General features: G+C 38.4%; 3 protein-coding genes and 1 pseudogene across 7 annotated transcripts; 3 read left to right on the forward strand and 1 right to left on the reverse strand.

Annotated features, from left to right (window-relative positions):
• The first annotated feature begins 1267 nt into the window (after nt 1-1267).
• On the forward strand, nt 1268-5741 carry LOC147568890 (DEAD-box ATP-dependent RNA helicase 36-like). 5 transcript variants are annotated; one of them, XM_086655324.1, is made up of 7 exons: nt 1268-1513; nt 1768-2376; nt 2530-2852; nt 3045-3248; nt 3358-3439; nt 4341-4439; nt 5177-5741. In XM_086655324.1, the coding sequence occupies exons 2-7, from the start codon at nt 1780-1782 to the stop codon at nt 5348-5350; spliced, it is 1479 nt and encodes a 492-aa protein (XP_086511450.1). In that variant the 5' UTR covers nt 1268-1513; nt 1768-1779; the 3' UTR covers nt 5351-5741. The 5 variants fall into 5 exon arrangements, 4 of the variants coding, with proteins under 4 accessions (XP_086511450.1, XP_086511449.1, XP_086511447.1 ...); XM_086655323.1 differs by having other exon boundaries at nt 1379-1672; XM_086655321.1 differs by having other exon boundaries at nt 1385-1672; nt 1762-2376.
• Nucleotides 5742-6107: 366 nt separating this feature from the next.
• On the reverse strand, nt 6108-8198 carry LOC147568891 (Pentatricopeptide repeat (PPR) superfamily protein). The gene is made up of 2 exons (XM_086655325.1): nt 6794-8198; nt 6108-6467 (listed from the first exon to the last, which is right to left on the reverse strand). The coding sequence occupies exon 1, from the start codon at nt 8169-8171 to the stop codon at nt 6834-6836; it is 1338 nt and encodes a 445-aa protein (XP_086511451.1). The 5' UTR covers nt 8172-8198; the 3' UTR covers nt 6108-6467; nt 6794-6833.
• Nucleotides 6637-9896, forward strand: PDE191 (Mitochondrial transcription termination factor family protein). The gene is made up of 2 exons (XM_086655327.1): nt 6637-8471; nt 8720-9896. The coding sequence occupies exon 2, from the start codon at nt 8725-8727 to the stop codon at nt 9721-9723; it is 999 nt and encodes a 332-aa protein (XP_086511453.1). The 5' UTR covers nt 6637-8471; nt 8720-8724; the 3' UTR covers nt 9724-9896.
• A 133-nt stretch (nt 9897-10029) lies between these two features.
• On the forward strand, nt 10030-13994 carry LOC147568893 (serine/threonine-protein kinase-like protein ACR4; annotated as a pseudogene).
• The last annotated feature ends 2648 nt before the right edge of the window (nt 13995-16642 follow it).

Genomic DNA, 16642 nt, shown 5'->3' on the forward strand with positions numbered 1-16642 from the left:
TAGAGAATCATATGCTAACACAACCCGTCTTTCTACCAACAGTAGGTGTCGGAGGCCATGATTCTCTACTGGCGGGTTCGTCAGTCAGGGTTCAGTCTTTTGCAGCGATAAATGGTGGAAGAGCTAGCTTACGATAGGATCCGCTCTACGTCTGATAAGTTCTCAAATCTGACAATTACTCATCAAAAATGTACACCCTCTGAAACCCACACATCTTTCACAAATTTCCTAAAGACGTCCATGTTCCAATAACTAAAAGATAAAGTTAACGTTAAGGTCAAAGGAAAAGTATAGTCATTAGTATTTGGGTCACAGACTAATGGTTGTTAACGCGTCTCTAGTCAGCTGAGTTAACGGTTAGTCTGTGATTGAGACCCAATAACGGACGAACTCTTGACCCCAAATACTAATGTCGATGCTTTTCTTTGACCATAACGCTAAACGTCTCAACCTTTTAGTGTCGGAATCAATCCGGGTAACACACTTTGTTCTCACCCAAACCGAGTCCATTGTATCAAATTGGTTTATTCGGTTGGGATACTAAATATACACCCCTAGCCTTAGCCCCACCCCCACCTAGGGGTGAGATTTTGGCCCGGAAATCCGGGACCCGCCCACGACCGTCTGAGTCCGAAGGGTCCGTGACCGTTCGATGCCCGAGTCGGTCCGTACCCGTCCGACCAAAAGAGTATAAGCGGATGGACGCAGACATAGGTCCTTACCCGGTGATCCGACCGAGTTCGCCCGCTTATATAGCCCGCACGACCGAACCCGTGCGTTTATCCTACCCGTTATACCCGCCTGCCTATATGATTGATTTTAAGCCTTTAGATCTCTAGGGTTAGCTACAACGATAGATTTCAAGAGTAAAAATATATAACTTTAGAAATCACTTTTCTTAATTTTGTCTTCGCCTCTCTACTTTTCAAGTCTTTCTCTCCTCTAAAATCTCAATATCTCGTCATTAACTTTAGAAATCCACAATACACCGATCGTAATCCATGTGAAGAAGAATAAAACCGATTGTAATCCATGAGAATATCAATGGTTATCTTTTGATTTTGTTACTTTTTGGAATTGTAAAGATGGCGTTTAGAAAGTTCTATTTAGCTACTAAAGAGTTTTAATTTCGAATAAATATTTCTTTATTTGTTCATTAGTGACCGGCGCCCGACCGACCGATACCCGGTTTGTCCGACTATCAAAACGGTCACGGGCGGGCACTTCGTTGGAGAAAATCCAAAATGTCCGCCCGTTTTGTCTGGATGTCCGAGTGGACACTTAGGACTTGTGCCCGTTCCGCGCGGACCGGTTGAGTTCGTGTCCGTTTTCCGACCGTCCGGACGGATTCCCACCCCTACCCCTACCCTTAGGTGCCAGAACCGCCGTGACCCGCCCAGCCCCCTCTTCTTCTCAGCCGAAAGGTTAGTGACTAGGGTTTCTTCAAGAGTTCGGAGACATTCAAAGTTAGAGCTACTCTCCTTCTTCCCTTCAGCTTCAATTTCGAGTTCAGGTACGAATTTCTCTCTCTTTCTTCTCTCTACGGTCTCCGGAGGCCAAGCTAGAACTTTTTTTCTAAACGAGTTGGATAGTGGGGTCGTTTTTGCATTAGAAAACAGAAGAAGAAATCAGGGGATTTCTTCAACTCTAAAGAAGGGTTCTTTTTCTTTTGGTGAGTTTTCTTATATTTAGGTTTTCTATTGAAATTGTTCAAGAATGGTTGATTGTTATCTAATAACCATTTTTTACCCACTATCTTAGTTACAGTGAGAAGAAACCATGGCAGATGAAAACAAAGTGGATGTTGATTTTCCTTTGTTCTCGAAAAAGTATACTCCAAAACCTTCCAAGAAAACCTCTTCAATCATTGAAAAACCTCAACTTGCACAGCCCTTACAATTGGAAAAATCATCCAACCCTGAATCATATTCTCTTAGTTTTTCCGATCTCGGCCTTTCTGACTGGGCAATTCAGACTTGCAAGGAGCTTGGAATGAAGAAACCCACTCCAGTTCAACATCACTGTATTCCTAGAATTCTATCTGGCGAAGATGTTTTAGGGTTAGCTCAGACAGGTAGTGGCAAAACAGCTGCTTTTGCATTACCTATTTTGCATCAGCTTGCTGAAGACCCGTATGGTGTGTTCTCTTTGGTACTAACTCCTACTAGGGAGCTGGCATACCAGTTGGCGGAGCAGTTCAGAGCACTTGGATCATGCTTGAACATAAGATGTGCTGTTGTTGTTGGAGGGATGGATAAGATTACTCAATCACAAGCTCTGATGCAGCGTCCTCACGTTGTGATCGCGACCCCAGGGAGGGTAAAGGTCCTCATCGAAGAGAATCCAGATATTCCTGCTGTATTCTCCAAGACTAAGGTAATGCTGTTATCTTGTTCAATTTCAATTAGTACACTTATAAGTTATAACGTAGTCTTCAAAATGTCGTGGCTTAGAACCCAATTGGTTCTTATGTAACTTTTTTGTGAAGTGATTTTTTGTTTATTTGATTGATTGGTCAAACCTTTGCAGTTTCTGGTTTTGGATGAGGCTGATAGGGTTTTGGATGTTGGTTTTGAGGAGGATTTAAGAGTTATATTTCAATGCTTGCCTAAGAAACGCCAGACTCTTTTGTTTTCTGCAACAATGACAGACAACCTAAAAACCTTGCTTGAGCTTTCTGCAAACAAGGCATACTTTTATGAAGCATATGAGGGATTTAGAACAGTTGAATCTCTCAAACAACAGTATATTTTTGTTCCGAAAAATGTGAAAGATGTTTATCTCGCACACATATTATCAAAAATGAAGGACATGGATATCCGCTCTGCCATCATATTTGTCTCTACATGCAGGTAAGTTCAATTTTTTTTAGGCCTCCATGTTTTACACTTCGGCAGCTGGTTGGTATTTATCTGTAAAGAAAGCAGGTTCATCTTTTTGGTTGTTCTGATGACTGACCTTTCATCTTAAATATGTGCTCATGTAATGATCTAGTTCACAGATACACAATCTTTTGCTCATAAGTTCATAATGTAATATCTCAGGACTTGTCACCTTTTGAGTCTATTACTGGAAGAGCTTGATCAACCAGCCGTGGGGTTACACTCATACAAATCCCAGTCTCTAAGACTTTCTGCATTACATAAATTCAAAGCCGCCCAGGTTCCAGTGTTGCTAGCAACAGATGTGGCTAGTCGTGGTTTAGACATACCGACTGTTGATCTTGTTATCAACTATGATCTTCCGAGGTTATATTTATTCAAAAACTTACCGGTGTTCAAAATTTCTGTATTTCATAATTTTGTGTTCCAAATTGCGAAGATGTATGTTCTTGACAGAGTTTCCAACTTGTCGCAGGTATCCAAGAGACTATGTTCATCGTGTTGGGCGTACTGCAAGAGCTGGAAGAGAAGGGCTTGCTATTAGCTTTGTTACTGAGGTTAGTTCTGTAATGTTGGATTTAGACTGAAGCACTAAATTTTGTTCAGAATTCCTGGTATTGCTATTCTGGCTCTATTGGCGCCTAAATCAGCTGTCGAGATCATTTTAAAGTTGTTATTTGTTTGTTGTTATACTATTCCGAACAAACATCTAAATTTCTGATCTTTGTTCTCTGCGTGCTAATTATTATTAAGCCTTGGGATTTTAGACAGGAGTCTAACATTTTCATGTGATCATGTCTAATTTTCTTTTTGAAAGATTAGATTGAATATATAGAAGAAGAAAGAATATACAACGAGAAAGTAGAGTTGAAAACTTGGGGAACTTGTTACATTACCCAAGTATCCCAGTTAACAACCATATCAAAAAAAGAAACATCCTTGAATTCTATAGCAATCCTAGACCAAGCGAAAATAGTTCCTTTGATATCTTCTATGTCGACTTTGCTTGTCAAATGACTCAAATTAGCTTCCTTGAAGATTTGTTGTTTCTATCCTTCCAAATATTCCAAATTATAGCCGCCGGAATTAGAAGCCAAATACGGCTCCTAGACTTTTTCACTTTCATGCCCGACCATTGTTCCATTAGCTGGTCCGATAATTAGATACATGTGTCGTCCAGTTGAATACTGAGTACAGACCTGCCAGTCTTCGTGTTCGATAGATATGGAGAAGTTGCACCACCATAGTCTAGATAGTCATATACATTATATTTGATTTTTCTAGCTCATTCATATACTTTCAAGCTCTTAGCATGGCATTTATGAATCTCATCAAGAACAACTACGTGAAATATAGCCCTTGAGAAGTTTGGCGTAAAGAAGTGGAACTTCAGCAATAAAGAATAGATAAGAACTGTTTTCTTTTTAAGTCTCTTAAGGTGCGCCCTGGTTTTCGCAGAACGACGTAGATCTTGTTCATGAAATAGAGGCTGATATTGGACAAGAGTTGGAGAAGTTTGATTGCAAAGAAAAGGAGGTGCTTTCTGATATCACACAGGTATGACCGTTACTGAACAATCGGGTTTTCTGTCTTTTATTAGTATATTTTCGGGTTTGGGCTTGAGGACTTTTCTTTCTTCTTTTATCTGGTGGGTGATATTTACCCTTGTTGATGTGGTAACTATGAAGATAGCATTCCGTCATTTAACTATTTAAGAGGACCTCAATCCAGTTCCACTATAGCAAACTAAGAAAAGAAAAAATAGATACGCGATAAGAAGTTGTATACCCAATACTGAAACATGATACTTCGTTGATTTGTTCAGCCATGTATAAGATGTGTGGGTGGAACTATTAGGGTCAGCCTATTATTGATTCGCTTTTAGAGAAGCGTAACAGTTGCCGTATTTCAGGTTTATCCGTTGTATGTAAATATACTAGTTCACCCTGGTAGGTGATCAACTCATATCTAATCTTATGATGTTTAACTATCTAATACCCAAAAGCTATATGTTCGTGGTTCAGCTCACACCTCACATGTGGGTCAAAACAGTAGTAGACTCAGCTGGATATCTACAATTGTTGAAGTTCAGCAAATCTGTGTGTACAGAGGCTTAAGTTGAAACGTGAAGTTACCAGCATAAAAGTAGCACTGCTTTCTCTTCTAGAGACACTATTGTGGTCTTCTGGGTCTGGCATATGTTGTTCATTGTCTATCTTTTATCATAATTTTGAACATAAAACAGACAGAATATTCTAACTTGGAACATAATTGTCCTGTTATGAATTTTATAGGTTTACAAGGCTAAACGTGTGGCGACTATGAAGATGATAGACGACGGCTTTGAAGATCAAGTGAAAGCCCGAAAAGAACAGAAGCTAAAAACGTTAGGAGAGGAAGGATTGTTGAAGAAAAATAATAGGAAAAGAAAGAGAAATAGAACAAAGACATCTACCGAAGCTTCATAGTAGAGTCCGTGCTAGATAAAGAAAAGGAGAATGAGAAGCACAAGAAGTTATGAAGTTCGGCGAGGTAACAATCTAAACCCTCTAAAGAAAGTCGAGAAAGTTAGCGCGTCAGTTTGGGTTTTGCGAGACTAACGCCAAACAGGAGATGGGCGACTACCCAACCCGTCAGTGTTCTTTTTTTACTTCAGTGTGTCGGACCAGTTTAGCCTTCAGGATCTAGTAATGACGTGGTTATTTGCAGCAGAAAGGGTAGTAGAAGTAGTAAAATAATTTAGAAAAGAATTTCAAATTTTGTATTATTTGAATTATCATCAAGTTCTTGGCATATCTATCTATCTATCTATCTTGTAGTAAAACATTTCAGTATTCATCATTTTGTGTTTGCTGATTATGATCTGAAGTTTTTGTTTATTTCTTCTCGTTAAAAGATGTTGAAATTGGCTCTCGTCCTCAGAAACTTTTATTTTAGCACAGTTCTAGTCCTATCTCCATTTAACTCTCTGCTACATTAGTAGATTTGCCTGAAAACGCAGGGTGTGGTGATGTCCTTCCCTGATTTTATCGTGTTAGTGGAAGCTTCAACAGAAGTTTACTGAGTAGTAACGATTCTATTGCTAAAATGCCCAGGCACAATGTGCAGATAACTTCGAGCAATACAATCTATTAGGGACCAAATGGGAATAGGCATGAAGAAAAATCATAAAAAAGATGAGATGCACTGAAAACCATAAAAAAGAAAGATCATCCAAAAGAAGTATAAAAGAAATAAAAACTTCATAACCTTACCTTTCAATTCACAAAATGAAATGAATAGAATACATAAGGACACCATACCCATAACCCTTTTTAAAATTGAAGGGGTAGTTTCAAACTAAAGTGAAAAAAAGGGTCTAAAATTGGACATGAACTCTATCACAAAAGACTAAGTTTTATCACTCAAGTTTATCTCCTACACATCACATAATAAATATCCTCATAAGTTGCTCATCTTTATTAGATCATTATTAGATCATTAAAATACCTTCGACGCTCATGCTTGGCCCATTTAGGCAGAGTTGGATTAGTAGGCAACGATCGACTGCCTTTTGGGTCCACCGATGATCATGCGCCGTATTGTCTGCAAAGAGATGAAACCACTAACGAATCACGCATCCCACATAACATTTATGGGTTGTCTAAGATGAGATTAATGCACGGTTTCGTATTCCATAAACTTTGGCTAATATTCAGAGTCCAAGTTATAAGCTTTAAGATTCTCTTTTTAATCGGTTTACACGATACTGAATGAAGCCTATGTTGCATAGCAAGGTGCAACATGTTGTGTGCTAGTGTGTGCACGCATATATACATAAACATGGTGTATAAAATTCATCCAATGAAGCAAAACAATTTATATTAGAGATAACAAAAGAGAAGAGGTAAAAGATAGGAGAAACAACTTACAAGTAGTTCTCTTCTCGCCAACAAATCGAGGAAGTTTGAATCAAAATGACCTTTCCGAGCTTTTCTTCCCAAGAATGGCTTCCCAAACTAATGAAGAGAAAGGTCCGTTCTTGTTTAGATGCTCTCTCACAGCCTTGTCATTAACAAAGAAACCTTTCTCCTTTAATCTCCCAATCAAACTTGTAGCTTCTTCTACCCCTTTCTCACTCACAAAACCATCAACTAAACCAACAAATGACTTCACATTAGGTGAATGACCAGCCTCCAACATCTCCACAAAAAATTCTAGAGCATCCTCAAGTCTTCTCTTCCCACCTACCCCTTCTCCACCACCGCCACCACCACCACCTCCTCTACTTCCTCCTCGATACTTGTTAGTGTAGTTAGTACCCAAAAGTCCTTGGATCAAAACTGTATAACTAAAAGCATTAGGAGAAATCCCATTATTCTGCATTTTCCTGAAAATTCTCTTAGCATCATCAAGCTTCTGAGCTTTACAGAATCCTTCAACTACGGCCGTGTATATAACAACTTCAGGGATAGAACCTTTCTCACGCATTAAACCAAACAGTTTCATGGCTTCTTGTACCAACCCATCTTTACAAAGACCATCAAGCATAGCAACAGCATTTGGGATTAGTCCTGTTTCTTTCATTTTCTTGAAAATTTCATCTGCATCTTCAGGAGCTACCACTTGTTCTTGTTCTTCTTCTCTTTCTCCTCCTCCAACTAGTAGAGAAGAAGATGATCCAAGTGGGATTTGTGGGGAAGAATTAGTATGGGTATATTTGCTTTCAAAGATATTGTTTTTCTTATTATCAACATCAACATTTAGGTTGAATTTATCAAGGAAACTAGAAACAGATTGATCATCTATTTTTTCTTCTTTTCTCATTTCTGGCTTACTATTGAGAAATGAAACTGGAGAAGAAGGATTCATATCTTTCTTCTGGTTACTTTCGATTCTGGTTTTGCTACTACTGAAGAAATCATCATCATCATCATCATCATCATCATCCTCTGTTAATGGGTTTCCTGTGGTTCTTCTCTCCCCTCTTCCCAAAGATTGTTTCAAACCTATGTTCTTTTTGTCATTGATGTTATTCTCAAATCTATGGTCTACCCTTTGTCTTTCTCCTCTCAAAGGTCTATTAGGGATAGGGTCTGGTGGTGATGGTGGTTCTTGTTGTTGGTGGTGGTGGAACAGATTTTCTGAAGTTGAATCATCTTCTCTTCTTCTTGAAGAAGGGGAAGAAGAAGAATTGCTAAAACTATGAAATGAAGATATAGTTTTTGACAGAGAAGGGTTTGAACGTTTATAAGAAAACAGAAACTTGGAAATCATAAGTTCAGAAATCCTACCTGTTCTTCCTGCCATTAATCTCCTCTTTTCTTCTTCTTTGGGGGGGGCGGAGAAAGTAATCAGAATTTAGCTTGAAGAAAGGGGTTTAGGGTTTTATGTCATAATAAAATTAAATCAGGGTAATTTTGGTAAAAATAGTGATGGCAAACTCGTAATTTTGAGATAGATAGGAAACTCTAAACGGATAGTGGCGCTTCTTCTTTTCACAGTCTTTCAGATAAGGCCTTGGGGTTGTGGGTTGTTTCCTGAATCAGAAAACAGAGGAAGAAGAATTGAGGGAATTCCTTCAAAACCCTAAAAAGTTCATTTGGTTTGGTGAGTGTTCTTATAACTTGGTTTTCAATATTTTTGTTTATATTTCTAATGAAAGTTAGTACTAGTAAAGTTCTTCCATGAATTGTTTAAGTTAGATATTCATGTTTATGAAAAATGCACCTAAAATGTTTGCTATTTGTTCTCATAAACTAAGTCTAACATGACATTTATATCAACCACCTCTAAATTTCATGTTTTTTGTTTATCTTTGAAATGGGTTTGTGATTCTACTCTTATAATGGTTTCAGGAAGGATGGAAATTGGAAAATCTTCTAATGGTAGCATAATTGGGTTCTTCAAGGAAAAGGGTTTCGACGATAAGAGTATTAAGGACATTTTAAACAAATGCAAGCGTTTGGAAGGTGCTGAGAGAGAACGAGCATCCGAGAACTGGGATTACTTGAAAAGCATTGGTATTCAAGAGAGGAAGCTTCCTGCTGTTGTTTCCAAGTGCCCGAAGATTCTTACTTTAGGTCTGAATGAGAAACTTGTGCCTATGGTCCAGTGTCTATCGACCTTAGGAACAAAACCAAGTGAGGTTACTTTGGCTATAACGAAATTCCCTCACATACTCTCTCACAACATTGAGGAGAAGCTTTGCCCGTTACTAGCTTTCTTCGAATCCTTGGGGATCCGAGAAAAACAGTTGGGTAAGTTGTTGTTGCTCAACCCAAGGCTTGTCAGCTACAGCATCGACTCAAAACTGAAGAGTGTCGTGGATTTCCTTGCTAATCTTGGCCTGAGCAAGGAGGAGATGATTGGAAAAGTCCTAGTGAAGAATCCATTTATAATGGGTTATAGTGTAGAGAAAAGGCTCTATCCTACTTGCGAGTTTTTAAAGTCAGTTGGTCTGACACAACTGGATCTCCAAAGGGTTGCAATGAATTTCCCTGAAGTTTTATGTAGAGACGTTGAAAAGATTTTGAGACCCAATCTTTCTTTTCTCAAGAGAAGTGGATTTGGAGATGGACAGATAGCTGTTCTAATTACTGGGTATCCGCCTGTTTTGATTAAAAGTGTCAAGAACTCTTTGGAACCGAGAATCAAGTTCTTGGTGCAAGTGATGGGAAGAAAAATCGATGAAGTAGTAGATTATCCAGATTTCTTTCGGCATGGTCTGAAGAAAACATTGGAGATGAGGCAGAGGTTTCTGACAAAGAGGAATATAGAATGTACCCTAAGTGAAATGCTCGAATGCAATGGAAAGAAGTTCATCCTCAAGTATGGTGTGACTAACAACATAATCACATGATGTAATCTTGTAATCTATTGTCCATTTTGTGATATTTCATTTTGTCTGAACTCATTATTGCAGCTAGGTAGAGTTGTTCGTTTTTTTGGATGGTAAAAACTGGAGCTTAATGTATGTTTTCTTGTTGAAACAACGCGGATTATTGCAATGAAAACTAACATTTTTTCAATAAATCTCTGTATTCCTGATTTTCCTTGGTCTTCTCCAGCAAGCTGAACTAGTGAATATTGGAAGGTTATGCTAAATTTCAGATTATGCTTCATCTTCCTGCCACCCGGAGCAATATTTGTCTAGTACCTTAAGCAGATGGAGATCACATTAAATCTTTGTTATCAAAGTTATCATTTCTCCAAGGGCATTTCAACTCAACGAAGAAACCGTGATATGGGTAACATAGTATGCTTTCATTTGCTGCATTTGTTAATTGAAATATTGAATTGAGTCATATAGCCATACCTTCAAAACATAAAGTCTTCATAATGTTTACTGCTAAATTAAGTACTTTGTTTTTATCGTTATCTTTGGCTAGCTGAAAGCTTAACCCAACACCTTGCCGACCTAGAAACGGCGGCAGGGTCAAACGGCTGTGGCAGGGCTTACTTTCTGAATCACCACTCTATTAAGACAGAGCCCATTAGGAAACGGGTTGTGGAGTAGTATATTATAGTCTTAGCAGTTTGCAAAATTATGTTAGAATAAACAGAAGACGATACATTCAAATCTCACATTCCCATCGAAGTGGCTTCTAGTATCCGACAAGAGTCTTTGACTATCCCACACAAGTATCCAGACGACAAAGAACGACAACAATGATTAGCCATGATATATAGTTCAAAAAAGAAATCCATGGTCCATGGATGGGCTTAGAACTTGCCATTTCTCTGCTTAAATTTCTAATGCTAGTTTTCCATTTGACTGTGGTCGCTGATGTTCTTGTTATGTTGCTTCCATATGGCATATTCTCTACTATTTTTGTATTACTTCAAGCATTCTGAATATGCAGTCTTGACTTATAAGAACTCGTATCTAGTGTAAGTTCATCTTTTGGTCTGGTGAAACCGGAAGTGTTACTAACGAATCAAAACAACCCCGAAAAATCTTTCGCGAGCTCATGAAAGCTCTTTGATTTTTTTTCTATTCCTTGGTGATCTTCTCTCCCTTTGCTCCATGGGCATTTCCCCCTCCTAACAGATATCTGTTTGCTAGTTGTTCCTTTTAAAAAGACATGTTATTTTGTTTTCTGTTTCTATTACATTTTCCTTAGAAGGAACACGATTGAATCAGTAAAAAGACGGCTAGACTGTGCAAAATATAACAATATCAGTAAAAAGACGGCACTTTGAACTGGTTTAACAGCTGGAGATGGTTTTGTTTGGGAAATAGCATTTAATATTCAAATGGGTGTTCCTCAACCCATGACTGAAGGAGCTACTTACTCAGAAATCAGTGCTGGAGATAACCATTTATGTGGTCTAAGAAAACTTGATGGTCTAAGAAAACTCGACAATCGTAGATTGAGTCGAAACACTTCTGTTATTGATTGTTGGGGTTATAATATGACTGCTAATTATGTGTTTGATGGTATCTTCAAGTCTATCACAGCTGGTTCAGTTTTCAACTGTGGGTTGTTTCCCGAAAACAGAACAGTATTTTGTTGGGGAGACCAGACTGGGAGTGGTGACATTATCGGTTTGATTCCAAGCAATAAAGTGTTCGAGAAGATATCAGTGGGAGGTTATCATGTTTGTGGACTTATAGAAGGTTATTTTTCGGTCTTTTGTTGGGGAAGGAGTATGAATTCAGAGAAAGAAATCTCAATTGCTGCTAATTTAGTTCAAACAAGCGTCGTCGATTTAGTTCCTCCCGACCCTATGATTGTTGTTGTAGGAGGTAGATTTCATGCCTGTGGGATCAAATTATCTGACCATGGTGTTATTTGTTGGGGTTTTCGGACCGAGAAAAGTACTCCAACTCCTAATGGGGTTAAGTTTTATCAGATTGCTGCAGGAGATTATTTTACGTGCGGTGTTGTTGAGATATCTCTACAACTCGTGTGTTGAGGCCTTTGTTTTCCTTCTTCTCTCCCTACAGCTGTTTCACCCGGATCCTGTGTTCCAAATCCTTGTAGTGAAGGTTTTTATGAATTTAGCCATGGAGATCAAACTTGTAAGAACCCCGACTCCAGAGTTTGCTTGCCTTGTAGTAATGGCTGCCCTTCTGAAATGTATCAAACCAATCACTGCATAACAAAATCTGATCGACAGTGTGAGTATAACTGTTCTAGTTGTTTCTCTCACGAGTGCTTGTCAAATTGTTGTTCTTCTTCTTCTCTTGTTGCGAAGGAAGTGAAAAAGAATTGGAAGGTCTGGTCCGTTCAGATGCCAATCTTTGTTGCGGGACTAATCTTCGCAGTGTTTTTGGTAAGTGCAGTAACTTTAACTTCTTGTTACTATGTACGGTACAAACTGCAAAACTGTCAGTGTTCAGCAAGAAACTCGAAAACCATGGGGAGCAGTAGAAACTCTCCCACAAGAAACAACGACAAAAACAAAGTCCGGCCTGATCTAGATGACCTCAAATGTGGAGGGCTTAAGTGTTCAGTTACGAGGAGCTGGAGAGAGCCACTGGTGGGTTTAAAGAAAAATCTCAAGTAGGAAAAAGAAGCTTTTCTTGTGTGTGTAGAGGCGTATTAAAGGACAAATCTGTGGTTGCTGTCAAAAGAGCGGTAATGTCAACTGATTTACAAAAGAATTCGAAGGAATTCCATACTGAACTTGATTTGCTCTCTAGATTAAACCATGCCCATTTGCTTAATCTATTGGGTTATTGTGAAGAGGGAAGAGAAAGGCTTCTGGTTTATGAGTTCATGGCTCATGGGTCACTACACCAACATTTACATGGGAAGAACAAAAATCTGGTCCAATTAGACCAAGGAATAAAATGTCTGACATATTTCGGTCGAAATGACCGAAACATGTCCTAAATTCACATCACCGAAACGAAATTTCCACCGAAATCTGACACGAAATTTCGAAACAGAGATTTAGATTTAGGGTTTCGAAAGATTCTAAAATCATAACTCATATAATACCTTAGTCGTTTATCTTCTACCTTTCTGTTAATTTGTTCCATCTTTCTTGACTACTTCTTCTCAAATCTTTTGTTCTTCAAAAGATTCTTCTCTTCTTTAGGTGATCTTTAACTTCAGATTCCGATTTGAGAGAGAGAGAGAGAGGAAGAGGGAACAGTCGGTTTCGGCTGAGAAGTCTTAGAAATAGGGATTTAAGGGTTGTATTTAAGGAGAAAACAATTTTTACTACAAAACAAGAATGTTATGTTTTATTTCTGGTTAGCCCCTAACTATTACTATTATAGCAGATTGGACCCCTAAACTAACTGTTTTAGGTTTACATCTGATAAATAATTCAATGTACCCCCTAAACTAACTGTTTAATTGCAGATAAACACTTAACTTAACTGTTTTAGTACTAATAGAGTTAAATAACTCAATTTATCCCCTAAACTAATTGTTTTATTGCAGATTAATACCGAACTTAATTGTTTTAGAACTGTTTTATCATTCCGCAAATTTGTAAAATTTGCACACAGACCGAAACGTTTCCACGAAACGTGTCCACTTTTGGATCGACCGAAATTTCCATCGAAACCGAAATTTCATTCCTTGAATTAGACTGGATCAAAAGAGTCACTATTGTTGTTCAAGCAGCTAGAGGAATCGAATACTGACATGGGTATCTTGCCCACCTGTCATTCACCGTGACATTAAATCTTCAAAGATACTCATCGATCAAGAACATAATGCTCGTGTTGTCGATTTTGGTTTTTCTTTGTTGGGTCCTGCAGATAGTAGCTCACCTTTAGCTGAACTACCATCTGGAACCTTAGGCTATCTCGACCCCGAATACTATAGACTTCATTATCTCACAACCAAGTCTGATGTTTATAGTTTTGGTGTCTTGCTCTTGGAAATTCTAAGTGGTAGAAAAGCCATCGAAGAACAATTCGAAGATGATGGGAATATAGTTGAATGGGCAGTTCCATAAATTAGAAATGGTGATATATCTGCAATTTTAGACCCAGTATTGAAACCTCCTCCAGATGTTGAAGCTCTTATTAGGATCGTGAATATCACTTGTAAATGTGTTCAAATGAGAGGAAAAGAGCGGCCATCGATGGATAAGGTAACAACAGCATTAGAACAGTTAGGGCAAAGCCAGTGTGGGGCTCGGGCTCCCAATTTTGGGAAATGAGGTGAGTTGGAGAGAGATATGAGTGAGTTGGAGAGAGAGAGGGGTGAGTTGGAAAGAGAGGTGAGGTGGAGAGAGAGGGAGGTGACGTGGAGAGAGATGTGTGGTGGAGAGGGAAATGAGGTGGAACTAAGGTTTTACTTTTTATTTTATTTTGAAAATATATTTAAAGGAAGGACAGTTAGGGCAAAGCCAGTGTGGGGCTCGGGCTCCCAATTTTGGGAGCCCCTGAATTTTGGGAGCCCCGGGGCTTTGTCTCAATTCCAACGTGGGGCTCCCAAATCCAAAAAATGTGAATGTGTGGTGTACGCGTGTGAGATTTGTGTTTTAATTTTCACCCATTACATTATTATAATTAAAATCATTAAAATTTAATAAATAATTAAAATTCATACATAATTAAAAAGATCTAATTAGAATAACTAAAATGCACCCCCATTCTCCTTTTTCCAATTTGAGATCAATATCCTATGAAGAACAAGTTGTTCGGGAGCCATGTTCGAAGTATCTTTGCCCACCAAGTCTATACCCATTTGCATCACTTTAGCGTTTAATTTTCTTTCTTCCATGACTAATTCTTTTTCTTTCATTTCTAATTGTTTGTTTTGAAGTAGTCGACTTTCTTTTTCCGAATTAATGGCGTCATTGAGAAGTTTATCTCTACTCTCCTGATTCGCATTTCTCTCTTTCCAAAACTCAATCGTTGTAGAAGTTTATGTACTTCTGGATTTATCTCTAGCCTCCTTGCTTGCTTTTCTTCCAAGTGGTCTTTGTTGGATTTTGGAGGGAGATCCTTTGTCTTGGTCTAAAGAAGTTTTTCTTTTGTTTGACGAAGCTTGAGATAAGTTTGATGACCATTTGGGATGGTCTTTCAAAATTTTATAACAATGTTCGAACTTAAAATCTTTGTTCCCGTTGTTTTGTTTAAACAATAGTTTTGCGGAGTTTAACTGCAAAAATAAAAATTTTAATTTCAAATTTGTGTAAAAAAAAAATCTTAATGTTGGCAAAATGTAATAATAGTAATTACCCGATCATCATCATTTTCTCCGCTTTTTGGGTTCCTTTGCAACCCACAAAACTTCGCGCATTGCTTGTTAATTTCGCTCCAACGACATTTAAGACCCTTTGCTACACGATTTTGATTTGTACGCTCGTTGAAGTGTTCGGTAATCTTGTTCCAAAAAGTACCCGCTCTTTGATCATTGTCAATAATCGCATCGGAAGCAATAAGTAAATAAGCATTAACGAGCACACTATCATCTACTTGAGTATAACGCTCTACCGACGACGTTGGCGTTTCATTACAATCAAAATTTTCTTCGACCACATCATTCGATAAATTAACTTCATCATAATTGAAATTGGAGTTTAACATTTTTTACATAGCCAAAATTATTGAAATCGGGATTTGGACTACCCATTGAAGAAATTGAGAGAGAAAGATGAAAAATTGGAGTTTAACTTGGAAGAAATTGAGAGAGAAAGATGAAAAAATGAGAGAGAAAGAAGAAAAAAAGAGAGAGAGGTGAGATTTAGTATTGGGGTGGATCCCCTTTAATAGGGGATCCACCCCAATACAGCCGTTGGGGATTTCCAACGGTAAACTTTTGGGGCTGGGAGCCCCCCAGCCCGGGCTCCCGGGTTGGACAGCCAACGGGTTGGGCTGGGGCTTCCAAAATTCAAATTGGGAGCCCCAGCCCATGCACGTTGGCTTTGCCCTTAGGACATTTACATCAAAAAAGGGGGTCATATTTGAATTTACAAAAAGTATGGGGTCATAAAAGAAGCTGGTCACAAAGTAGGGGGCCAAATAAGAATTAACTCTATTTTATTTATGTATTTATGCATGATGTATCCTTACTGATGATGTTTAAAAATGATTTTAAGGTATCACTCAGATAATGATGAATCAACGAACCAGATAATGAACTGTTCCTTGTAAATTAAAAAAAATTAGACTTTGCAAAAAAATTCAAAAATCTCTCCGACACTCAAGTCAGTACGGTGTTTTTGTAAACAGTTGAATTCAAAGTCTGATTTTAGAAGTTGAATCTTCGATGATTTACTAGAGCGAACTTGATATGTTTATATAGGTTCGGTTGACCGACTACGACGACTGTGAGATGATGCGGTGATGAAGCACTGATTTAGATGAAACCACGCTTTGATGGTCGTCAAAAGGAAAACTTTCCATGTTTGTTTATCTTTCGGATTTGATAAATCCTCCATGGCGATTTGCAGATCGTATATAAAAAGTTGGTTTTGACATATTTTAGTCCATGTTACCTAGATTTATTCAAGCTTTCCCTAAAGCTGGGGATCGTGTTTGTTTCGTTGATCGTTCTTTCTCTTTTTCATAACTCATGTTAGATCAGAGTTTTGGTTGGGTAAACAGAGAAGCGAATTCATCTCCTCATGTTGTTCGGCAAAACGGACTTAAGACGCCGATTGGTTTCCGCAAATCTCTCTTACTGTTCCTAAAGCCAGAGTAAAGCCTTAACTAGGGTTGACCTGGTTTGTTTTAGAATCAAGGCGTGACTTAAGACGCCTAAGAAAGTCCTACCGAACTCTTAGTTCTGACTGTTCGGGCTTGGGTGGCCGAGCTCTTTCGGATTCGTGTCATCAATGACTCGGATATAGATTGACCC

Source organism: Eschscholzia californica, unplaced genomic scaffold, assembly GCF_041429995.1.
Source record: "Eschscholzia californica isolate CP2 unplaced genomic scaffold, dmEscCali1.0.p SCAF_1, whole genome shotgun sequence".
Classification (NCBI taxonomy): domain Eukaryota; kingdom Viridiplantae; phylum Streptophyta; class Magnoliopsida; order Ranunculales; family Papaveraceae; genus Eschscholzia; species Eschscholzia californica.